This window comes from Amaranthus tricolor, chromosome 4 (assembly GCF_026212465.1).
Source record: "Amaranthus tricolor cultivar Red isolate AtriRed21 chromosome 4, ASM2621246v1, whole genome shotgun sequence".
Classification (NCBI taxonomy): domain Eukaryota; kingdom Viridiplantae; phylum Streptophyta; class Magnoliopsida; order Caryophyllales; family Amaranthaceae; genus Amaranthus; species Amaranthus tricolor.
In genome coordinates this window covers 13,102,981-13,129,832 of record NC_080050.1, presented here as the reverse complement: position 1 = coordinate 13,129,832, position 26,852 = coordinate 13,102,981, and the positions used below count along the sequence as shown (strand labels likewise).

The 26,852-nt window shown below is 35.0% G+C and overlaps 1 protein-coding gene and 1 pseudogene across 1 annotated transcript; both read left to right on the top strand.

The window, feature by feature from the left end:
• The first annotated feature begins 9,643 nt into the window (after window positions 1–9,643).
• Window positions 9,644–13,663, top strand: LOC130809841 (subtilisin-like protease SBT1.1). The gene is made up of 3 exons (XM_057675672.1): window positions 9,644–9,799; window positions 10,377–11,142; window positions 11,701–13,663. Exons 2-3 carry the CDS (start codon window positions 10,385–10,387, stop codon window positions 13,271–13,273), a joined length of 2,331 nt encoding a protein of 776 aa, XP_057531655.1. The 5' UTR covers window positions 9,644–9,799; window positions 10,377–10,384; the 3' UTR covers window positions 13,274–13,663.
• Window positions 13,664–15,055: 1,392 nt separating this feature from the next.
• Window positions 15,056–26,581, top strand: LOC130809840 (subtilisin-like protease SBT1.1; annotated as a pseudogene).
• Window positions 26,582–26,852: the final 271 nt, after the last annotated feature.

Here is a 26,852-nt window from a genome sequence, read left to right as displayed (position 1 = left end):
CTAAGAAAAGAGAGGTAATGTCTTCTAGTTCTACTCCTAAACATCTATTCAGTTTAAGTAAGAATAAATTAATTAAGTTATTTTTGGAAACACAAGAGAAGTTGGAGGAAAAAACAGCTAAGTGTCTCCAAATTGAGAAAGACCTTAAGTTAAGTAAAGATCACATCTCATACTTAAATACTTTTAGGATCGATGTGCAAAGTAGATTTTTTGATATCTTAGATAAGAACATCATTTTAAAAGAGCAATTGGAGAAAATAAAGCAGGAATTCATCATTCTTAACATTAAAAAGAATCAAAACAAATTGCTAGGATTAAAATGGCATGAAAATGATATATCCACTCATGTGTTTAGCACGGAATTTCAAGAAATCAAATTAAAATTAGAATCATGTAAAAGAGAAAATAAGTATCTACAAGATCAACTTAATTTAAAAGGAAAAGGGAAAATCAATGAAGTTCCCAAATGGATTCTAAATGCTAAACCAAAAAGTAAAGAAGGTCTAGGTTATGTTAAAAATGATAAAAAGAAAAAGGTCTATATTGATCTCCCTAGTAGTTGTTTCTTTTGAAAATACTTAATAATTTATGTTTTAGTCTATTTTATTTTAGTTTGTTTTAGTTTAATTATTTTTGAAATTTTTAAAACATATTTGATATTATGTTTTTATAGAGTAAGTTGGTTCATGTATGCTTGGTAAATTATATTGTAATAAATTATATTTACTAAGTTAAGAAGAGTTGTTTTAATCTCTAACATGCTCTTCAACATTTGTTTTACTCTAGTATACTTAATTTTGTTTATAAAGTTTGTCATCATCAAAAAGGGGATATTTGTTGGCTCTTAAGGTTTTGATGATGACTTCACTTTTAAAGTAAACAAACATATTTTAGAGATTGTTTTGTAGGTATATATCCGATTTTGTTGAAATCGTTGATGAAGCCTAGGACTTGAATCGTGGAGGTTGTACATGTCTTAAAGATCCAAGAAGTTAGATACGTGTTATAATGTTGAAAGTAGATGTACAGTCTACTGTTCCTAAAATGAACAATCTAACAGAAGTTGAAGCTGGAGACAATACGCTGTTCCTACGTAGTAGGTCTGGAGAAAAACATCGACTGGAAAATTGCAGTTATTTTATTATTCTGTTTTTAATTGATGTAAACGGTTAAAACTTAAATGAGTTGCTTAAATTAATTAGTAAGTTAATTGGCTAAACAATTTTTAGATTATCTAAAAATAGCCTAAAGACTTATTCTTTCTTTAGATGAGATCTCCTATTTTTTAGGATCTTGTGTTTTTAATTCCTATGCTATTTTTAGCTTAAGGAAGTTGTTTTTCTCTTTGAGCAAATAACAGCCGGACATTTATTTATTGGCAATTCCACTATCTTTTTCTTTTGAGAACATGGAGGATAGTGGGAGGTGTGTCTAAGGTAACTGCTGGCTGTTCCCACTATAAATAGGAGAAACTTTGCTCAAACCGTGTATCCATCCAAGAGTGTCAATTAAAGGGAGATCATTTAAGAAAAATATTTTCTGTTTTTAAATGCCAATTAATTTATTATATATTTCTTAAGTAATGATTTTAATTTTTATCCTCTTGAGAATTGGCCTTGTAAGGGTTATTGAGTGATTTGTTGTAATTAGACTCATGAGAAGTCTAAGGGAATAGAGAAGAGAAGCGTAAGAAGAGAAAGAGAAGGAGAAAGTAGAGAAAGAGAATTAGGCCTAGAGTAGAGATGCTTCAAGTGAAGCAAACTGTTTTATGTAATTGTAATTGATTGCCTAAAACATAGTGAGAATTTTGAAATCCCGAGGGGTCGTGGTTTTCCTTCTTATTAGGCCAAGAAGGTTTCCACGTAAAATCTTTGTCTCCTTTTTATGTTTTGCTTTTTAAGTTTAAGCTTTATTTTGTTTGTTAAAATTCCGCAAATTAGAAGAAAAACGTATTAAAGCTAGATACACAATAATTCACCCCCCTCTTGTTGCATTCGACCATCTCTGTGCATTTCAACACATATGAATATGATTTTCAATGCTAACCACTTCAACAAAATATTATATACCAAATAGTGTTGTGAGCCAAGTTTCGTGCAAAACAAACCAAGTTTGAGCTACTTTATGCGCAAAAGTGCCAAAAACGCATAAAAACCCATAAAATCGTAGGTTAACACGTAATTTCTAACATATACATATGCTTTTCTATTCTAACCACTTCAACACAATAATATATACCAAATAGTTTTGAGTTTCGTACAAAAGAAACCACGTTTGAGCTACTTTATGCGCAAAAGTGCACAAAACGCTTATAAACCCATAAAATCGAAATTTAACATTTAATTTCTAGCATATGACTATGATTTACAATTCTAACCACTTAAACACAATAATATATACCAAATAGTGTTGTGTTCCAAGTTTCGTGCAAAACAAACCAAGTTTGAGCTACTTTATGCGCAAAAGTGCCAAAAACGCTTTAAAACCCATTAAATCGCAACTTAACACGTAATTTCTAGCATATGACTATGTTTCTAAATTGTAACCACTTCAACACAATAATCTACACAACATAGTTTTGTGTGCCAACTTTCGTGCAAAACAAACCAAGTTTGACCTACTTTATGCACAAAAGTGCCAAAAACGCTTAAAAACCCTTCAAATCGCAACTTAACACGTCTTTTCTAGCATATGAATATGATTTTAAATTCTAATCACTCCAAAACAACAATATATAACAAATAGTGTTGTGTGCCAAGTTTCGTGCAAAACAAACCAAGTTTGAGCTACTTTATGCGTAAAATTGCCAAAAACGCTTAAAAGACCATAAAATCGCAACTTAACACGTAATTTTTAGCATATGAATATGATTTTAATTTCTGACCACTTCAACACAATAATATATACCAAATAGTGTTGTGTGCCAAATTTCGTGCACAACAAACCAAGTTTGAGCTACTTTATGCGCAAAAGTGCCAAAAACGCTTTAAAACCCAGAAAATCACAAGTTAACACGTAATTTTTAGCATATGACTATCATTTACATTTTTAACCCCTTCAACACAATAATATATACCAAATAGTGATGTGTGCCAAGCTTCGTGCAAAACAAACCAAGTTTTGAGCTACTTGATGCGCAAAAGTGCCAAAAACGCTTAAAAACCCATAAAATTGCAACTTAACACGTAATATCTTGCATATGAATATTATTTTAAATTCTAACCACTTCAACACAATAATATATACCAAATAGTGTTGTGTGCAAAGGTTCGTGCAAAACAAACCAAGTTTGAGCTACTTGATGCGCAAAAGTGCCAAAAACGCTTAAAAACCCATAAAATTGCTTCTTAACACGTAATATCTCTTGCATATGAATATTATTTTAAATTCTAACCACTTCAACACAATAATATATACCAAATAGTGTTGTGTGCAAAGGTTCGTGCAAAACAAACCAAGTTTGAGCTACTTTATTCGCAAAAGTGGCAAAAAACGCTTAAAAACTTATAAAATCGCAACATAATACGTAATTTCTAGCATATGAATATGATTTTAAAAATTAACAACTTCAACACAATAATCTATAGAAAATAGTGTTGAGTGCCAAGTTTCGTGCAAAACAAACCAAGTTTGAGCTACTTTATGCGCAAAAGTGCCAAAAACGCTTAAAAACTCATTAAATCGCAACTTAACACGTAATTTTTAGAATATGAATATGATTTTCAATGCTGACCACTTCAACACAATAATATATACCAAATAGTTTTGTGTGACAAATTTCGTGCACAACAAACAAAGTTTGAGCTATTTTATGCGCAAAAGTGCGAAAAACGCTTAAAAACCCATAATATCCCAACTTAACACGTAATTTCTAGCATATGACTATGATTTTCAATTGTAACCACTTCAACACAATAATCTATACAAAATAGTGTTGTGTGCTAACTATCGTGAAAAACAAACAAGGTTTGAGCTACTTTATGCGCAAAAGTGCCAAAAATGCTTAAAAACTTATTAAATCGCAACTTAACACGTAATTTCTAGCATATGAATATGATTTTAAATTATAACCACTTCAACACAATAATCTATAGCAAATAGTGTTGTCTGCCAAGTTTCCTGCAAAACAAACCAAGTTTGAGCTACTTTATGCGCAAAAGTGCCAAAAACGCTTAAAAACTTATAAAATCGCAACTTAACACGTAATTTCTAGAATATGAATATGATTTTAAATTCTAACCACTTCAACACAATAATCTATAGCAAATAGTGTTGTGTGCCAAGTTTCGTGCAAAACAAACCAAGTTTGTGTTACTTTATGCGCAAAACTGCCAAAAACGCTTAAAAACCCATAAAATCGCAACTTTACACGTTATTTCTAGCATATGACTATGATTTTCACTTGTAACCAGTTCAACACAATAATCTATACAAAATAGTTTTGTGTGCCAATTTTCGTGAAAAACAAACCAAGTTTGAGCTACATTATGCGCAAAAGTGCCAAAAAACGCTTAAAAACCCTTAAAACCGCAACTTAACATGTGTTTTCTAGCATATGAATATGATTTTAAATTCTAACAACTTCAACACAATAATATATATACCAAATAGTGTTGTGTACCATATTTCGTGCAAAACAAACCAAGTTTGAGCTACTTTATGCTCAAAAGTGCCAAAAACGCTTAAAAACCCATAAAATCGCAATTTAACACGTAATTTCTAGAATATGAATATGATTTTCAATTCTGACCACTTCAACACAATAATATATACCAAATAGTGTTGTGTGCCAAGTTTTGTGCAAAACATACCAAGTTTGAGCAACTTTATGCGCAAAAGTGTCAAAAACGATAATAAACCCAGAAAATCACAAGTTAACACGTAATTTTTAGCATATTACTAAGATTTACATTTCTAACAACTTAAACACAATAATATATACCAAATAGTGATGTGGGCCAAGTTTCGTGCAAAACAAACCAAGTTTGAGCTACTATATGCGCAAAAGTACAACCAACGCTTAAAAAGCCATTCAATCGTAACTTAACATGTAATTTCTAGCATATGAATATGATTTTCTATTCTAACCACTTCAACTCAATAATATATACCAAATAGTGTTGTGAGCCATGTTTCGTGGAAAACAAATCAAGTTTTAGCTACTTTATGTGCAAAAGTGCCAAAAACGCTAAAAAACCCATTAAATCGCAACTTAACACGTAATTTTTAGCATATGAATATCATTTTTAATTCTTACCACTTCAACACAATAATATATACCAAATAGTTTTGTGAGCCAAGTTTCGTACAAAACAAACCACGTTTGAGCTACTTTATGCGCAAAAGTGCCAAAAACGCTTAAAAACTATTAAAATCGCAACTTAACACGTGATTTCTAGCATATGAATATGATTTTCAATTCTTACCACTTCAACAAAATAATATATACCAAATAGTATTGTGTTCCATGTTTCATGAAAAACAAACCAAGTTTGAGATACATTATGCGCAAAGCTGCCAAAAACGCTTAAAAACCCATAAAATCTCAACATAACACGTAATCTCTAGCATATAAATATGATTTTCAATTCTAACCAATTCAAAACAATAATATATATACAAAATAGTTTTATGTGCCAAGTTTCGTGCAAAACAAACCAAGTTTGAGCTACTTTATGCGCAAAGGTGCCAAAAACGCTTAAAAACCCAAAAAATCGCAACTTAACACGTAATTTCTAGCATATGAATATGATTTTAAATTCTAACCACTTCAACACAATAAGATATACAAAATAGTGTTGTGCGCAAAGTTTCCTGCAAAACAAATAAATTTTGAGGTACTTTATGCGCAAAAGTGCCAAAAAACGCTTAAAAATTCACGATTTTGAGGGTTTTTAAGCGTTTTTGGCACTTTTGTGCATAAAGTAGCTCAAATTTGGTTTGTTTGGCACGAAAGTTCGCACACAACACTATTTGGTATATATTATTGTGTTGAAGTGGTTAGAATTATAAATCATAGTCAAATGCTAGAAATTACATGTTAAGTTGCGATTTTAATAGTTTTAAAGCGTTTTTGGCACTTTGGCGCATAAAGTAGCTCAAATGTGGTTTGTTTAGTACAAAACTTGGCACACAAAACTATTTGGTATATATTATTGTGTTGAAGTGGTTAGAATTGAAAATCATATTTATATGCTAAAAATTACGTGTGTGTGTACATATATATATATATATATATATATATATATATATATATATATATATATATATATATATATATATATATATATATATATATATATATATAATCGCACTAAATTGGGCGGCTGGACTATGGTTCAGTTGTACAAAACTGTTCGACTGGACCATGTTTCAGTGCCCATTTTTGTGCGACTGAAACATGGTCCACTTGCTCAATTTTGTGCAACTGAACCATGGTTCAGTCCATCAGTTTTGTGCGACTTTTTTTTTGATAAAAAATTACACTGATTCAAATCGAAAAATTTACGTACCGGATTCGCTCTATAGTCTCTTTCGTTAGCCATAGTTAATCGATTACAAGTAACAACTTGTTTAAAATCGATGAACGTTTTTAGAGAGATAGTACCGTATTTGAATTCGTACATCATACAAAAACGCGTATGAAAATTCAATATAGAGAGTTGCGATAAAAATCTTCGGGATTAAACTATTTATAGTGTTATTAAGTGTGATTTATATTATTTAATTAAGTTTTAAGTCCAATAACAATTTTATAATTTTTTAAATTTCAAGGGCAAATTCATAATTTTAAGAGGTGACGATAAAATAAAAAAAAGTGATAATGTTTAATAACTCCCGAATATCATTATCCGTATACCTATGCTTATTTTTCTAAAACTCATTATTAAAACCAACTTTCTCTCTCAGTAAAATGGCTTGTCTGATGTCTCTGCTCTTCTCCATTTCTAACATGAAACTCGCCTGTCATCTTCAATCCGCCCTGTAAGAAGCAGTGAAAACGGCCGTTAAGCGCGTTGACGCGCCGTATTTCATCCACCGTTACAATTCTCGAGAAAGCAGAACGGTAGTCTTCAAAATCGTTATAGATCGACCGTTCCGTTCTGGAACGTCCGCGACTTTGCACCAGCAAAGGTGTGATAAAGAAATACATTTGAGTAAATAAAAAGGCTAATTTAGCCAATATTCTCATTGTATACATTATGAACTCTATCAATGAGAAAGTTACACATAAAACTTTCTTATCATGCACAACTAGAGGTGTTGGGCCAAAAATTAAACGGGTCAGGTCGGGTCAAATGTTCAACGGTTCAGACGGGTCAAAGCCCATTTAAATTCGACCCATCTTGACCGATTTTTAAAAGTTTATAAAATTGTTTTTTTATTTTAGTTAGGACTCATTGAATCGATCCACTTATATATAATAATATCATTTAAAAATATTAAAAAAAATAGTAAATATTCTTTCAAAATTAATTCTTATAATTATCTAATCTGGCCTTTTACACTAAGGCCCGTTAATGACCCACTCATTATTGACCTAACCCGTTAAATGTAATGTGATCCTTGACCTGTTGGGTCGACCGGCCCCGTTGAACACCTCTACGCACAATCCTGATCAGTGATCATCAACATCAAAGATCTTGAGCTTAATTACTCTGAAGCAACTAATGGTGCTAGTGTAGTCAATTATGGAACTACTATCCTATCTTAATTCCTATCTATAACATAGATATGGGGACTCCTATCATATGTGCACCACCACATTGGCATTGACCAAAATTAGACATGTTGGTAAATTGAGCTACTATGATCTGTTTTCTATTATTTCATCATAATACCCACCAACTTCCATCATGGATCAAACTTGATTCTTCAGGAAAAAGCAATTTCTATCAAATATAAGGCATTCCCCTGCCTGGCTTTTTGAGAAACATATCAATGATGATAACTGAGAAAACTTCAAAGTGAAGTATGTGAATTTTAACCATAACCCACTTGCCTAATGATCATTACACATCTCCAAACAAGAGCTTAATTTCTTGATTATAGAACAAAAACTGTTAATTAAGAAGTTAATACTATATTATTATGTGAAAAGTTGACATAAAAAATAAAAGTAGTTACAGACAATTATAGGATTCTTAGGTGTTGTTTTTATACTTGAAGCTAAATTAAGGTACTGTCAGGCTGCACATGGATGAATGCATGTTTTTTGAATAACCATCATAGCACTTTTTGTACATGGTCATGCTCATTCTTTTAGTTTCTTAAACAGGACTCAAAGGAAGGGATTTCATGATAAGCTTTTTTTTTTTCAAACAAATTCCCAAAACAAGCTTTCGGGAAAACTTATTTTCTAAATAAGCGCCTCCTAGTCCAATGCTAAGGTTTGGTTGTGTTTGTTGTTGCTAATAGTGGGCAATTACTTAAACTAAGTCAAAAAAAGTCAGCCGAGTAATCGCCTGCTCAGAGCGATTGGTTTGAATTTTATTGACTTTCTTTACTGTCGCTACTTTGAATGCTAATTAATGACCCATTGTTAGTAATAACGGACGATTGTTTTCCCATATACCTTAATTTAAACTTTTGTTCGTATATAGCCCCCTGTTAGTAATATCAGTAGATTGTTTAGCTTAAGTAATGGTCCGCTGTTAGTAACAGCGAACACAACCAAACTTTATCATTGGACTAGGAGGCGCATGTTTTGGAAAATAAGTTTTTCGGAAACTTATTTGGGAATATTTTTTCCTAAGTATGTTAATTTTCTTCAAATTTTCATTGGACTATTGGAGTATTAGTCATCAACAACTGCTGGATCATCTTGTTACTTGTTTACCAACTCAATCTTAATCGAAAATTTTGAATGATACTCACTCCATTTAGTATTAATACTTGCATAAGTTAGTTAAGAATTTAGGCCGTGACAATTCGTTACATAATCATCCGTGGGTCCACCTGTGTGGATACATGCACAAGGCACCCGTGAGTTCGGAACCACAAAATAATGGGTTATATGTGTTGACTTGCATACACACTTAATAAGATATACTCTATCCCTAAACTATATGGTATTAGGGGTATTAGAAGGATTACCTTAGTAAGCATTATATGCAATTACAGCCCACTATTTTAGTGATGAAGGATATCTCCAACACCTAACATACGTAATTTACTCAGATATCCGAATTATAAGTAATAACACAATATCCAACTTATAATGGGTTGAGACAATGTAGCGAATAATTTGGATTAATGAAATACAAGTTATTGATTAATGCATTTTGGGATGACTAATTTCATCACTTTGAAGCTCTTAAAACATCTGATTTTTGTATGATACTCAATTATGATAACCATGGATTTATTGAAACTGTCTTCTGTTTTTTCAATTAAAGCATGATAATCAAATAGTAGAATTCATGATAAAATGCTAATTCAAACTTTTCACCTCTTGAAAATCACTGCTTTTGCTTGATGGATGAAATTTCTTACAACAAGCATGATCATATAACTTACTGTGAGTCATGAGTGCCTACGCTTTCCTTTTTCTTATGATGTTAAGTGCATTACAGTTTGGAAGAACTTACTAAATAAGGCAGCTGGTCTAAAAAAATTGCTTGCTAAATAATCACTTCTCCTACCTTAAAAAGAATTTTGTAATCATTGCATACCATTTATGTAAGTAAAGATCTGTAGTTCCATTTGCTCACTGTCTATGGCTTGCTTATATATAGAATGCCATCTAACTAAGCTATGCACTATCTTCTTTTGCCAAGTGAGTAGCGACGAAACAAAGGTAAATAACTCTGCTTTGCTCAACAATACTGTCTTTCATGATTCATCTGTTCGAAAAGTAACCCACATGTGATCCCACATCGGAGAATTAGAGAAAAATTAACTAACATATATACTTGATGGGCTACTCCTAATACCAATTGGTTTTAGGATGAAACACCATCGGGTTTATATGCAGTTAACTCTTCTCGGATGCGGGTCTTAATGTGTACATGCCCAATAACAAATTTATTATCATCTACTAAAATTACCGCGTGCCATTGAAATTTTCTATATAGCATGTAGAATTACTACATACTTTGTTTTTCTATATAGCATGTAGAATCACTACATACTTTGTTTTAGGACAGTGATGTTCTATCATTTTCTTCTACCATTTTCGTGTAAACAATCTATTCGCCTAATTAGTTAAGTAACGGTAAGGTGTAAAATATTGGTAGACTCATTCTGTAAGATTCTAACACCAATCTTTTAGGATTGAGGCTTTGTGTTTGTTACTGTATTAACAATGTTTTAATTTTTGTGTTGCACTTTGTATATTCAATAAATATATGTTTAACCGATTTTCATTGTTGCAGCTACCAATATGGTACAAATGACGATGGTGTGGCTAGTTCTACTAGTTTCATTGACTGCAACAACAATTGCATCAGCTGATGACAGAACAACATACATAGTTCACACCAATAATTCTAAAATCGTTGAATTAAAGAGTCTAAGAAGGCAACCGCGAGAATGGTATGAATCAGTTCTAAAATCTATTAAAAACCCAGCTTCTCAAGATGAAGAAGATTTAAATTCATTGGCTCCTGAGCTTCTTTATACTTATGAAACTACAATGACTGGTTTCGCTGCCAAGCTTACCACGAAACAGGTTCAATCCTTAAATAATATTGATGGGGTACTTCTTGTAAGTCCTGATGTGATACTAAGCCTTCACACTACATATTCAACCCATTTTCTCGGCCTTGAGTTAAGCCGAGGATTATGGAATGAATCTAGTTTGCAATCGGATGTAATAGTAGGTGTTCTTGACACTGGAATTTGGCCGGAACACATCAGTTTTCATGACAAAGGATTGTCCTGGGTTCCAGCAAGATGGAAAGGTGCTTGTGAGAAAGGTGCAAACTTTTCGGCCACTAACTGCAATAAGAAACTGATCGGTGCAAGGGCATTTCTCAAAGGGTATGAGGCAATAAATGGCAGAATCAATGGCACGGATGACTTTCGGTCTGCCAGGGATTCCAACGGTCATGGGACACACACTGCATCTACTGCAGCAGGGAATATGGTTCCTGGAGCTAGTCTCTTTGGAATGGCTAAGGGTACCGCCAGTGGAATGAGGTATTTTCTTGAAATATATGCACCAGTGTGATCATTTTCGTTCTCTTCTTATAATACACTTGAAAATAAGCCTGTCTAATTAACAACAATTATAATGGTTCCGTGCACTGTCACATGATTCACTAATCTCCTTGCGAATCGCGAATCAAAAAAAGCGAATTACGGTCTTTGGGTTATTTTAGAGTCATTTTGAGCGAATCGCGAATTCAAAAAGTGAATTGAGTGACAAATTATGTTACACTAGTTCCGTGTGTTTCAAGCTAAGTTACTTAGACAAAAGTTATATGTTATTAGTATCAAAAATAACATCTTATGCAACTTTTTTGTTTTCGACTAAAAATGTAGTATTAAGTTTCTTTACCGTGTTAAGTGTTAAGGACTAACATGTGTATTTGAGGTGAAATGATGAGTCTGAGTTGACCGTGAATATGTGATAGAGTCATGGAGACCATCCTTAAAACAGGATATACAAAATATTTGTTTTATTTTTCTATATATTTATTGATGTTATTTATCGGAGATTATGCTTGATTATTTACAAATTGTATATTAAAATAGATTTACGTCAAGAATAGCAGCATACAAGGTCTGCTGGGACAGGGGCTGTGCGAGCTCAGACATATTAGCTGCCATAGACCAAGCAGTTGCAGACGGAGTTGATGTGCTATCTCTTTCCCTTGGAGGACTTCCAAGGCCTTATTATCTGGATAGCATGGCAATAGCAGCATTCGGAGCCATTGAAAAGGGTGTTTTCTTCTCATGCTCTGCAGGAAATTCTGGCCCAATCCCTTCAACTGTAGGCAATATGGCTCCATGGATGATGACTGTCGCAGCTAGCTACATCGACCGAACTTTCCCTACTAAAGTAAGCTTAAGTAATGGAAAAAATTTCAAGGGATCATCTCTTTATTCCGGTGCAAAGAAGACAAAAGAACTCCCACTTGTCTACAAAGAAACAGCAGGAGGTAGAAAGGCTGAGTTTTGCATCAACGGTTCCCTATCTTCGAGCCTAGTAAAAGGCAAGATAGTACTCTGTGACCGTGGTTTAAATGGCAGAACCGAGAAAGGTTTTTTCGTAAAATCAGCTGGAGGAGCAGGGATGATACTGCTTAATAGCCCTACTCAAGGGGAAGAGCTTTTCGCCGATCCTCATATTCTGCCAGGCACTACCGTAGGAGCTTCAGCTGCAAATGCCATCAAAGGGTACTATCTTCAAAACAACAACCTAACAGCATCGATAACATTCTATGGTACGAGATATGGAGCACGGGCCCCAGTAGTGGCAGCCTTCTCATCTCGAGGTCCAAGTCTCGTGGACCCTTACGTCATAAAGCCAGACATAACTGCCCCTGGAGTAAACATTCTAGCTGCATGGCCTCCGAACATAGCACCAACCGAGCTAAAACAGGACACTAGAAGAGTGCAGTTCAATATAGTCTCAGGTACTTCAATGTCTTGTCCTCACCTAAGTGGAATAGCTGCACTAGTAAAATCAGTCCATAAAGATTGGTCACCAGCTGCTATAAAATCCGCCATTATGACATCTGCGTACACACACGACAACAAAAGGCAAAGAATTTCCGATGCGTTGGTAACAAAAATTACCAAGTTTGCAACACCTTTTGCATTTGGGTCGGGTCATGTGAACCCAGAAAGAGCATCAGATCCGGGTCTTGTATATGACATCAGTGCAGAAGACTACTTGCAGTATTTATGCAGTATCAATTACACTGATGCTCAGGTCACCATTTTGGCAAGAAAGAAGTATAGTTGTCGAAAAGGATCGAAAACACTTCATCCGGGTGATCTAAACTATCCCTCTTTTGCTGTAATATTTGACGCTTTCAAAAAAGGAAAGACGACATTTACTTACAAGAGAACAGTGACAAATGTAGGAACTCCTAAGATAAGTTACAAGGTCTTTGTAGATAAACCTAAAAATGTTAAGGTTAGTGTTAAACCTGATGTTTTGAGCTTTAATAAACTGGGTCAGAAGCTGAGTTATAAGGTAAGTTTTACTGGGTCTGGAGCAAATATTACTACCAGATCAGGAATTTCATCCTTTGGATCATTGATTTGGGTAGGCGGGCATTATATTGTTGGAAGTCCTATTGCAGTCACTTGGCAGTAAACTGATAAAGATCACTCTTTCTGTTTTTACAGAATCTGGAGATTTACTGGTTATTCTGACATTCTCATTGTATTGATTCAACTGGTAATAATTTATTTGGAATCATAGGTTATTTTGAGATCCTCACTGTATTGATTCAATTGGTAGTTGTTGATTTGGAAAGCTGATTATTTGTGTCTGTTTTTATGATCAATATTTTGATTTTTCTTTTGTTTGTAATTCATGTAAACCAGATATTTAGAATGTGCAAGTTAGTAATCTTTTACTAATTCATTCATTTTGTTTTCAAACCTTCACACAATGCAGCCAATGCGATGAGCATAACCGGCTACTCGATTCGCCAGAGTTTCCTTGTTGATTGTGATATGATATTTCTTAATCTATTCTAATCTCCAAGAATCATGGCTTTGGACTAGTAAATATAACATAGGACTTGGGTTTTAGTGTTGGAGTAATTTGTGCCCTTAAATCTCTCTTAAGAAAATGATATTTAACGTTCGGGTCTAGACCCTAAGGATCTGAGTCCAGGCTCTAAGGGTTTTGGTTTCGGGTTTAATTTGTTGGACTCTTAAAATTAGGGTCCGAGTTTGGACCTAACCTTAAAGTTAGGATTCGGGTCCAAGTAGGGTCCAGATCCGACTCAGACCCTTGAATGCCCATCCCTACATAGAATGATAGAAGTAAGTAAAAAGTAGAAGTTTTTATAATAATGTTAATAAAAGCTCATTGATGTATTTCTGCACTTTATCCTTTCTTCAAGATTTTTTTAGTCTATCCTTATTGATGGCACATTTTTCTTGCTGAAGTATTAAATATGTCTTATAAACTGATAGCAGACTTATAGCCAATAAGTTGATAGAATGTTTGATAAGAAGCATGATCATCCGCTTGATAATACCTAAATAAGTATTATATTAGGGAGCAAAATCCTTCCCTCTTTCTTTACTCTTTTTGGTGGGGGAGGAGGCCCTAAATCATCTTCTATTCCTTATAATGACATCTTTTCCATCACTCACTACCAATTATAGTGGATAGACTCATTCATCCACTTCTTTCAAAGCTTCATATCATATGCTTCAACCAACACAGCCACAGGGAACACATACCTTTAAAACATTACTATACTTTTGCCAGTTTTTATAGACTTAAGGTTAAGTTTTATATTTCATGATGAGACTAGTTTTTGATTCACCAATGGTTATTGGTTAAGGATCTAATCCTCTGTCTCGGCCATTTAGCCCCATTAGCTTTTGGCACGAAGACCGAAAACTTTTGAGTACTGAGGTAACAAAACAGGGTATTTAGAAATATGAGTTATAATATAAAGATTAAAAATGGTGGTTCTATATCTAAAAATAAATTAGCTCATCATGTATAAGACCGTGTCACTATGAGACGGACCCATACATTTAGTTTATTTTTGTAATTGATCAATTTAAATTATAAGTAATCACTTTAATATACTAAATATATGGGCCAATCAATAGAGATGGTCTCGCCAAGAGACGATCACATTTAAGAATTTGTGAAAAGAGAAATAAACCAAATTTATTGAGACAGACTAAAATGGAAAATTAGGCAAATTGAGTAGGACAGAGTAGTATTACAATAATTGAGCAATGAAATTTTAAAAGATTAGTGGTATTGTGTGCCCATACTTGTCTTGAACCAATTATTGATGTTCTTTAAAAATATTACTGTATGTGGTTGCAGTCACATTCCATTCAGGGATTTAGCTTGCTTATATAAAGAATGCATCTAACAAAGCTAATCATCAATCTAATTCTTCATTTAACTGGGGCAGAGTTCAAAGGAAAGGTATTTATCATTACTGTTAAGAGTATATAACATATGCATCCACAATTCTAGCCCAATGGGGTCTCGTGTGAGGGGGCGTGTTAGAGTATATAACATATCCTGAGGCTTTAACCATCAGCTTAAGCTTTTGGTTAAATTGGTTCCTTGACAATTACTAATGATATGTACTCTTACTCTTTTATATTACAATTATATTATATTTTTGATTATTGTTCAGATTAGTTTCTTAAGGATGGCAAACCTTGCTGTCATTCCTTAAAGAGACACAAGTATTTGGTCTCCATGATCAGTTAACATCATTCCAATCATTGTTATGAAAATATGCAGTAATAAAATTCAAATGCATTTCTTTTGTAGTAATCACTGTAACATAATTCGCGTTTTGAATTCATGATTTGCTAAAATTTGTCTAAAATCGACCATGATTCACTTTTTTCGATTTGCGATTCCAGTGAAGATTAGTGAATCATGTCACACTGGTAGTAATCTATGCTTTCAAGTCAATTTAGGTAAGCTATGTTCTAATATATTTGTTTTCAACAGTTCCAAGAAACTACCGTAAGAGGTGGCAAACAAGTCATTTAGGATGGTTTTGGTTTAAGGTGAGTTTTATGGTTGGGTTTCAGCATTGTACAAAGTTGTTTTGGTTGGATTAAGTTAATGTTCAACACTCAAATGAAAACAACCACTTCGTTTTTACAAGGTTTAGGTGGCGTACATTTGAACCTCCCAAAACCCGTATAGGTTGGCACTTGGGGCAACGGAGTGTTGTATGATCATATGTCAGTCTATTGCTAATCAGTTTATCATGCTTATCAATTCATATTATTAGTAGCATCCTTTTGGAGCAGCTCGGATTATTTTTAATGATGGCTAATAGTTAATGGCTCAATGAATTTCACATCTCTGCAGCTACCCGTAGCCAGTGCTCCTAACCCGCCAGCATGAAAACTGCCATCAGGATATTGCGGTTGATTCTTGTTACTCTTTTCGCTGTAACATCTGCTGCATCAGCTGATAGAAAAACATACATTATTCACATGGATAATTCTAAAGTCTTGGAACAACTAAACAGTTTTTACAAGCAACCCTGAGAATGGTATGAAGAGATATTACAGTTTACCAGAACATCGGCTGATGAAGATCATGAAAGATTTGCTCCCGAGCTTCTTTACACCTATGAGACTACCATGACTGGTTTTTCCGCTAAGCTAACAAGCGAACAATATAGTTCGTTAGCCAATATAGATGGGTTACTTTATGTAGCTCAAGATGAGATACGAAGTCCTCAAACTACATACTTGCCCCATTTTATTAGGCCGAGCAGGGTTATGGAACAGAAGTGACTGGAAGCACCGGGAATCAGATGTCATAATTATTAGAATATTAGAATATCTTAGAATATCTTAGAATAATATCTTTTTGATTTCTTGCATATTTTTGTATAATCTTTGTGATTATGTAGAATATTAGGAAATATTTAGTTTCCTAAAATATAGTGACAATCTTGTATATATTGACATTAACATTAATGAGAAAGGCAACCGAGTCATTCTTACATGGTATCAGAAGCTTCGGTTTTTTGATCCCGACTCCTTTTCCTTCTCCTTGCCGCCATCTTTTGTCTTTCTCTTCTCCTTCTTTTCTTTAACCTTTCTTCTTCATGGTGAAACAGCCCAAACTGGCGTAAACAATATAATAATATTGTCTACAAAGCACAGCGAAAGACTTATAGAAGTCTGGGTTGAATCCGATCTGTGGCTCGATAGCCACAGCAACCAATATCAGAGTATTTAAAAACTTTACAAAACTGTAATACAATTACTTACAACTCAGTTATAAACTAAGTTAATACATTATAAAATATCTATTTTTTTTTTTTAAAGACATGATTTGTCAAAATATCATTATAAGTTAACCTTCCGGAAACGATGTCCTCGCTATTGCAACACATGACACATAAATGAGCAGCACATCCATCCGCACTAAAAAATGGCAACCTGAAAGTGGATCTATCCCCTGTAAGAGATAGGCCCTATATAAAAAAAAACTGTCAACAATTGCATTGTTGAGTAATCCAACAAACTACTACATTTGTATACAAGTCATTAATAAACATCTCCAATCAAATTCCTTGTTCACTTGGTAACCATTTATAAACATTATTTTATCCTTCTCAAAACACTTTTAAAAGACCGTTTGATATCGACATAAATGCGGCTATGAACCTTTAGTTCATAAGGAATCAAAACATGGCTATTACTTTACAAGTTAATAGCGTAAATCAAAACTCTTTTAAAAAGATCGTTTGGTATCGACATAAATGCGGCTATGAACCTTTAGTTCATAACGAATCAAAACACGGCTATAACTTTACAAGTTAATAGCGTAAATCAAAATGCGGCTATTACTTTACAAGTCAATAGCGAAACAATACGGCAAATGACAAATATGATATCATTTGCAAAACAAACAAAACTTTATGTACCAAACGTATTTATTCAAAACTCTTATTAAATCAATAATTTAACAACACTTAAAACGTGGGAATATATGGACCGTCAGAAAGTAGGCTTGATCTAAATCCTGAGAACACGGGTGATCGTCATCACCGAAAATACGGTTCTTGCAAGAACGAAACGGGATCGGGGGCTCGAGACCGATCGAAATAACCATTACCTATTATCAAGCTATAGGATTTCACAATAATCCGGATATAAATATCCGTTGCCAATTCCCTTAAACGGACATTCTTCAATGTCGAACATTTCAATATAAAACAAAACAATAATTCAATTGATTTTCTTTGAAATCAACAATCATACCTCATTTTCATAATACAATATTTCAAGACTCGTATTTTATAAGTTAGTAACATACAAAATATGTTTTTGTAATCTCTTTAAATGAATACAATATTTAAAAGCTCATATATAAAAACATATGCACATTCAAAACAATAATTTAATAAGGACCAAGAGCAAGGTCAAACAAGGTCAAAATCCACAGTTTCAAACACCAAACGATTTTGCTCAAATATCAATAGTAGTAATACCACACCTTATAAAACATAACTTGAACTTTCAAATACTTGAATTAAATTTAAAAGATAAGGTAGTAGTTTGCTTGTAGATTACCTTTCTACGCCATGAATAACAATCAATAATTAAAATACCAATCAATTCATATGTTCCCAAATTTATACTTGAACCAAACACTCATATTATTCAATTAAGATCCATAACCCAACAATACCAATCCATAAAGGGAAAAAAATAAACCTAAGTTAATCTCAATTACTGAATAAATAACCTTAAACCTCCAATTTATTTTATACTTCCTAATCCCACATAATAAATTCCATTTTAGTACCATAACAGGACACTTGTTAGTAATTTGATCATAACTCTCTCATACGAACTCATCTTGGGGCGATTCAAGTGCCTACGTGATCGCGACTCGAAGCTCTACAAATATCATGAGACACCAGAACCCAAAAAGAATCAAAACTATCCCAAAATAGCCAAAACAGAAGGTTCAGTATTGATTTTCATGACAGCCTGCGGGTATGTCACTGTTTTGAACATAACTCTCTCATACGAACTCATCTTGGGGCGATTCAAGTGCCTACGTGATCGCGACTCGAAGCTCTACAAATATCATGAAGACACCATAATCCAAAAACAATCAAAACCATCCCCAAAATAGCCAAAACATATTGTTCAGATTATGAACTGAAATTTCAAAATCCCAAATACTCAATTTGATACTAGAAATCAAATAACCCAAATAACCAATACTAATCAACACTAGCAAGAACCCAATTACTAGTTAAACTCATATACTCTAATTAAATTCAAGTTGATACCCAAATTGAATCCACGACCCAAATTAAACCATGAATACTAAACTACTACCAAAATTCAACAATCATTGTATATACTTAAGAACATAAAATTACTTTAAAACATTCAATTTATACTTAAATAAAATAGTTTGTGGATTACCTCAATCACCATTGAAAACCTTTCAACTTTCAATCTTGAACTTCAATTCACTAATTTTTTCCCAAATCAGAAACCCTAACTTGATTCTTCAATAAACCAAAAACAAAGAGGTGCGGAAGTGGTGACTGAAGTGGCGACAAAGGTGGTGCAGCAGCTCCGTTGACGGTGGAGGGATCACAAGAACCGGCTGCTACTGAACCGTGAGGGAGAGGAAAGGAGGCAGTGTTGAGAGTTTGAATGAATAAAAGATGAGGATGAAGAAAGAAATGGGGAAGGGGTGTGTCGGTTTATTTGTGGTAAAATGGGTTTTTATTTTTAGGTTTGACCCATAATGTTCTATTAAAGTCGTCTCGTCGTAAGACAATCTTATATAAGACATGTTGTAAGGGTATAATAGACAATTTACGAAATAAGTAAAATTTCGTAATTGGTAGTATGAATAAGGATTGCATTTAGGAATTTATTTTTCAATACTTTATTTAAATTTATTTTTATAAAGATAAGATAGTAATCAATTAATAAAATATAATCAAAATACACTTTTATCGAAGTATTCTTTATACGAATTTTATACATTAAATAAAATATACCTCTTTCTTGAAAATGTTAACAAATGAAATACTTGAGTCAATATTATCAAAATAATAATATTATTACTCGAATTAACTCACTTAATAACCGCAATTAGCTTAATCACTTATAATTAAGCTTTATTAAATGTAGTCTATTTCACATGGCCTCTCCCACCAAAATTCATCCCGCTACTTTGATTACTAACATTAAAACAAGTATTCCCATTCAACTTAATGAAGATGGTTCCAATTTTCATACTTGGGTCACCTTATTCAAGCTTCATTGTCGTGCTCACCTTGTGGACTCTCATATTCTTCCCGATGACTCCTCTAAAGTTTTAGTTTCTAAAGATTCTGATTGGCAACGTCTTGATGACATTGTTCGAACATGGATTTATGGCTCTATTAATCCCTCTCTTCTTCAAACTATAGTTCGTCCCGATGATTGTGCTTTTGATGCTTGGACTCGTCTTGAGAACAATTTCCAAAATAATAAGACATCCCGAATCCTTCATCTTGAATCTCAATTTAATGACATTTCTTTATCAATGAAATTGAAAGTATTGCCACTTCTCTTAATAATCTTGGCACTTCCATCACCGACAATCGCTTGGCTCTTCAAGTTCTTCATGGGTTAACTTCGGAGTACAAAACTTTTCGGTCTTTGGTTCAACATATGAATCCTATTCCCTCCTTTGATACTCTTCGTTCTATGTTGGAATTGGAAGAATGCTCTAATCATAAGCATACTTCTCCCTCTCAAGATTCGGCTCTTCTTGCTTCAAACAAAGGTACTTTTCTGAAAATTCCACTCCATTTATAAACCGCGGCCCTTCTCACCACCGTGGTGTCCACCGCCACTCTCGTCGTGGTGGCCGGACCCACCGTGGCAGCCACCATGGCTCCATCAGTGGGTATGGACACTGGCAGCAGCCCCATCCCAGACCTACTGTTTTCCATTCATCTCGGCCCAACAGCAATCATTCTGGCCCAAGTCCTTCTCCTTCTTCTTCTTATTATGGGGGGCCTTCTTGGGCCGAACATACTTGGGCCCAGCCTGCTGCCCCCTTTCCTACTACATCTTGGGCTCCTCATTTTTCAAACAATGGATATTCTGATGGTGTACTTGGGCCACGTCCGGCACAAAGCTATCACACCGGGACTAATACTTCTTCAAATTTTATTCCTACGGACATCGATCATGCAATGAACACTCTTTCTTTATCTACTCCGGATGAGCAATTTTATATGGATACCGGTGCCACATCCCACATGACTCGTTCTCAAGGTACTCTTCTTCCTTATTTTCTTTTAAAGCATCAATTCAATAATGCTATTGTTGTCGGTAATGGTAATTTAATTCCAGTTCTTGGTCACGGGCATATTTCTTTTCCTTCTTCCCAAAAGTCCCTTTCCCTCAAAAATGTCTTACATGCACCTAAACTTATTAAAAATCTCATTTCCGTTCGAAAATTCACTCATGATAATATGGTTTCCGTTGAATTTGATCCTTTTGGCTTTTCTTTGAAGGATTTGGCCACGGGGAGCATCGTCCTGAGATCTAATAGCACGGGTGATCTTTATCCTTTTTCATCCGCACATTGAGCTACTCCTTCATCCTCCATATCATCAGTTTTTTCCGCTCTTTCCTCTAGTATTTGGTATTCCCGTTTAGGACATCCGGGCAATGCGGTTTTAAATTTTTTGTATTCCTCTAGTTTAATTAAATGTAATAAAGATCCTCATTTTGTTTGTCATTCTTGTCCTTTAGGGAAACACATCCAATTACCTTTTGTTAATTCTATGGCTATGAGTTCTAAACCTTTTGATATTATTCATAGTGATTTGTGGACGTCTCCTATTTCTAGTCCATCGGGATATAAATATTATGTTCTTTTTCTTGATAATTATACAAATTTTTTGTGGACTTTTCCTTTATATCGCAAATCTCAAGTTTATGATGTGTTTGTGAATTTTCATACTTTTATTAACACCCAATTTGAGCTTAATATAAAATCTTTCTAATGCGATAATAGGAGTGAATTTGACAATAATATGTTTCGTCAATTTTTCACTAGTCGAGGCATTTCACTTCGTTTTTCTTGTCCTTACACATCATCCCAAAATGGCAAATCCGAACGAAAAATTCGATCCATAAATAATATCATACGCACTCTTTTGTGTCATGCCTCTCTTCCTCCGTCTTTTTGGCCTCACGCCTTAAACACAGCCACTTATCTCCTCAATATTCTTCCTTCTAAACTTCTTGATAATCTCACTCCCACTCATATTCTATACCGTAAGTCTCCTACATATACTCATCCACGGGTTTTTGGGTGTTTATATTTTCCTCTTTTTCCCTCTACTACTATTCACAAACTCCAACCACACTCCGCTCCATGTGTCTTTTTAGGATATCCCTCTTCTCATAGGGGTTACAAGTGCTATGATCTCACAACCCGTAAAATCATTATATCTCGGCATGTTCTTTTTGATGAGACCACTTTTCCATTTTCTCAATCACCTTCTTCATCTCTCCCAACCTATCAATTTTTAGATGATAATATTCACCTTCAATTACTTAAAACAGCCCCTACACATTCTTCTGGGCCTAATCCATTTTTGAGCCCACCGTCAGAATCTCCCTCCTCTCTCTGCCAGCCTTCTTCAACTCATGGGCCTCCTTCTCTGTCAGGCCCAACTACCATCCCTCAATCTCCATCCTCCCTCTCCCCTACTAGGCCTGCCTCACGCAGCCCAGTCTCCATCCAATCCCCTCCTTTCCCTCCCTCTCCTACTGGGCCAGCCCCAATCCAGTACCCCCCAGCCCCATCAGCCCCACCCTAATCCAGTACCCCTCCTCCTCCCTTCCCTCAACTGAGCCTGCCTCATGCAGCCCAGTCCAACAGCCCCCTCCTTCCTCCCCTTTCTCTATTGGGCCTGCCTCACGCATCCCAATCAACCCCCCTCTTCCTTCCTCATCCACCGGTATAACTACGCGGAGTAAACATGGTATTTTCAAACCCAATCCCAAATACTACTCTCAGGCTTTATCTGTTTCTTTTTCACCTTTACCTACATCTCTTCTTCATGCCCTTCATGACCCAAATTGGAAGTTAGCCATGAAAGAAGAATTTGATGCCTTTATTGAGAATCATACTTGGGATTTGGTGCCGCGTCCTCCTAATGCAAATATCATTCGGTCTTTATGGGTGTTTCGTGTCAAGACCAAGTCCGATGGCTCTTTTGAGCGCTATAAAGCGCGTCTTGTTGGTGATGGTAAATCTCAAAGGGAAGGCATTGATTATGATGAGACTTTTAGTCCGGTTGTGAAACCTGCTTCTATTCGCATTGTTTTAAGTATTACTCTTTCCAGGTCTTGGTCTATTCATCAGCTTGATGTTAAGAATGCTTTTTTACATGGTCATTTAACTGAGACTGTTTACATGCATCAGCCTATGGGTTTTCGTGATTCTACTCGTCCTGATCATGTTTGTCTTCTTCGTAAGTCTCTTTATGGTCTCAAACAGGCTCCTCGTGCTTGGTATTACCGGTTTGCTACTTTTGCAACTACTATTGACTTTTCTAACAACATTTCTGATAATTCCTTGTTTGTTTATTGTCATGGCTCTGATATTGCTTATCTGCTATTATATGTGGACGATATTATTCTCACAGCTTCCTCATATTCACTTCATGAGTCCATTATGTCCAAACTTAGCTCTGAATTTGCCATGAAGGATTTGGGTCCTCTTAATTATTTCTTGGGTATTGCTGTTACTCGTACTTCTACAGGCCTCTTTCTCTCTCAACAAAGGTATGCCTCTGAAATTCTTGAAAAGACTGGCATGTCTCAATGTAATCCTGTTGCTACTCCTGCAAACTTTGTGCTAATGCTGGTTCTCCTTGTGAAGATCCTACCTTGTATCGTAGCCTAGCTGGTGCTTTGTAGTATCTTACTTTCACTCGCCCAGATATTTCATATGCTGTTCAGCAAGTTTGCCTCTATATGCATGATCCTCGCATTGAACATATGGCTGCTATTCACCACATTCTTCGCTATGTGAAGGGTACTCTTCCCTATGGTCTGCAGTTACATCGTTCTAATATTTCAACTCTTTTGTCCTATACCGATGCTGATTGGGGTGGCTGTCCTGATACTCGCCGCTCAACTTCTGGAAACTGTGTTTTTCTAGGTGATAACTTAAGTTCTTGGTCAGCTAAACGACAACCTACTGTTTCCAAATCCAGTGCTGAAGCAGAATATCGTGGTGTTGCTAATGTTGTTTCTGAAACTTACTGGATTCGCAATTTACTTCTTGAGCTGCACTGTCCTATTACCACAGCTACCCTTGTCTATTGCGACAATATTAGTGTCGTTTATTTAGCTGGTAATCTGGTCCATCATCAGCGCACTAAGCATATTGAGATCGACGTTCATTTTGTTCGAGAAAAAGTTATACGTGGTGATGTTCGGGTACTTCATGTTCCATCTCGTTATCAGATTGTTGACATTTTCACCAAAGGCCTTCCTCAAGTATTATTTGATGATTTTCGTTCCAGTCTCAGCGTCTCCAAACCGCCCGATTCGACTGCGGGGGTGTATTAGAATATTAGAATATCTTAAAATAATATCTCTTTGATTTCTTGTATATTTTTGTATAATCTTTGTGATTATGTAGAATATTAGGAAATATTTAGTTTCCTAAAATATAGTGACAATCTTGTATATATTGACATTAACATTAATGAGAAAGGCAACCGAGTCATTCTTACAATAATAGGTGTTCTTGACACCGGAATTTGGCCAGAACATCCCAGTTTTTCTGACATAGGAATGCCGCCAATTCCATCAAGATGGAACGGCACCTGTGTGGAAGGCACAGACTTTTTCGTTACTAACTACAGCAAGAAGATTATAGGTGCAAAGTTTTTCTTCAAGGGATATGAGGCAATCAGTGGAAAAATCAACGAAACTGTTGAATTTCGATCTGCTAAGGACTCTGATGGCCATGGGACTCACACTGTGTCCACTGCAGCTGGAACTGCAGTCCCGGGTGCTAACCTTTTTGGACAAGCTCAGGGTGTTGCCCACGGCATCAGGTAAATTTATTCACAAAAGTAAATTGTTGGAAACAACCATCTAAAATGTGTGTGTATCAGTACAGTAATTGCAAGTATAAATTTCTTTTGTGAATAATTTGCGACTCATAGCCGTAAAGTTTAGCACTTTCGCGAATTACATTCTCAATGTTTATTTTTTGTGAATTACAACCACCAAAGAATCAAAGTTTACATGTTCAGGCCAAAACACAAAATTCCGCCCATTTTGGTGGTCAGAATTTTAGGTTAAATGGTCGGAGTTCTGCGTTTTTGGCTTGAAGTTGTAAAGTTTGATACTTTGGATGCTATAATTCGCAAAAAATAAATATTGATGCTATAATTCGCAAAGTGTTAAACTTTGAGTCTATAATTCGCAAATTATTCTACTTTTGATATCTTATAGGAGTGTTTATACAAAACCTAATAAAACTAGGTAAGTTTCGAAAAACGATTCTATCACAACTTAAGTGGTTTTTGAAATGAATATATTTATTTAACCTCAAATATAGTATAAATCATTAATACATATTCCTGCAGTTTCACATCAAGAATAGCAACATACAAGGTATGTTGGGAAGAGGGTTGTGCGGACTCTGACGTATTAGCTGCCATAGACAAAGCAGTAGCTGATGGAGTAGATGTTCTATCCTTTTCCCTAGAAGAAGATGCTAAACCATATTATCAGGATAGCCCGTGAAAGGAAAGATCGTTGTATGTAAGCGTGGAATCAATGCCCGAATGGAAAAGGGCATTGTTGTAAAAGCCGCTGATGGAGCCGGGATGCTACTACTAAACAATCCTATTCAAGGGGAAGAGCTTGTTGCAGACCCCCACGTTCTGCCATCGGCCTTATTGGGTGCATCTGCTGGTAAGGCGATTCAACTTTACTTGAAGCAAGATAAGAACTTAACAGGATCCATTTCCTTTCATGGAACAACCTATGGATCTCGCGCTCCTATGATCGCTTCCTTCTCGTCTAGAGGTCCGAGTCCTACTGACCCTCATGTGATCAAGCCAGATGTACCTTGGAGTCAACATCCTAGCTGCATGGCCTCCTATCTCATCTATAACCGAGTTCAAGTACTGACCAAACAGGAGTGGAATTCGATATAATGTCAGATACTTCGATGTCATGTCCTCATGTTAGCGGTTTAGCTGCTCTTATCAAATAAGTTTATAAAGATTGGTCACCAGCTGCAATTAAATCAGCCATAATGACCTCTTCTTACATTCTTGATAAAAGAAAGCTTCTGATTTCTGATACATTCGAATCGAAAACTACCAAGTTCGCTACACCTTTAGCATTTGGTTCGGGTCATGTTAACCCAGAAAGAGCTTTAGATCCTGGACTCATATATGATATCATTGGAGAAGACTACTTGAAGTATTGATGCAGCATCAATTATACTAATGCTCAGGTCAAAATTTTGGCAAGAAGAACATATAAATATCCTAGTCATATTACACTTAAGCCGGGTGATCTGAACTATCCTTCTTTTGCTGTGCTTTTCCACACTTCTAAAAGAGGAAAGTCTACTACATTTAGTCACAAGAGGACAGTGACTAATGTAGGAACTGCTAGGATAAGTTACAAGGTTTTAGTTGATGAACCTAAGGGAGTTAGAGTTAGTGTTGAACCCAAGGTGTTGAATTTTAAGAAACTTCGTGAGAAGCTAAGCTATAAGGTGAATTTTACCGAGTTAGGATTAATTATTACTAGCAAATCAGGAATTTCGTCGTTTGGATCGTTGATTTGGGTGGGTGGGCATTATAGTGTAAGAAGTCCTATTGTAGTCACTTGGCAGTAGATTAAGATCATTGTATCTGTTTCTTTTGAATCTAGGGAAATAAAGGTATTTGTTCAAAAATAACATCTTATAGTTGTATCATTGATTCAAATCAAAATTATGAAGTTCAAGAGTAGATGTGTTCTTGTTTGCATGGATAGTGGGATTAATTTATGGAATGGAATTGATCTTGTGTTGTTTTACATTCTGAATTTTTGTACACGACTTTTAGTATAATACCTCGACTTGGAATCATAAACCAAATTAAAGGAGCTTTTAAATGATTGATATT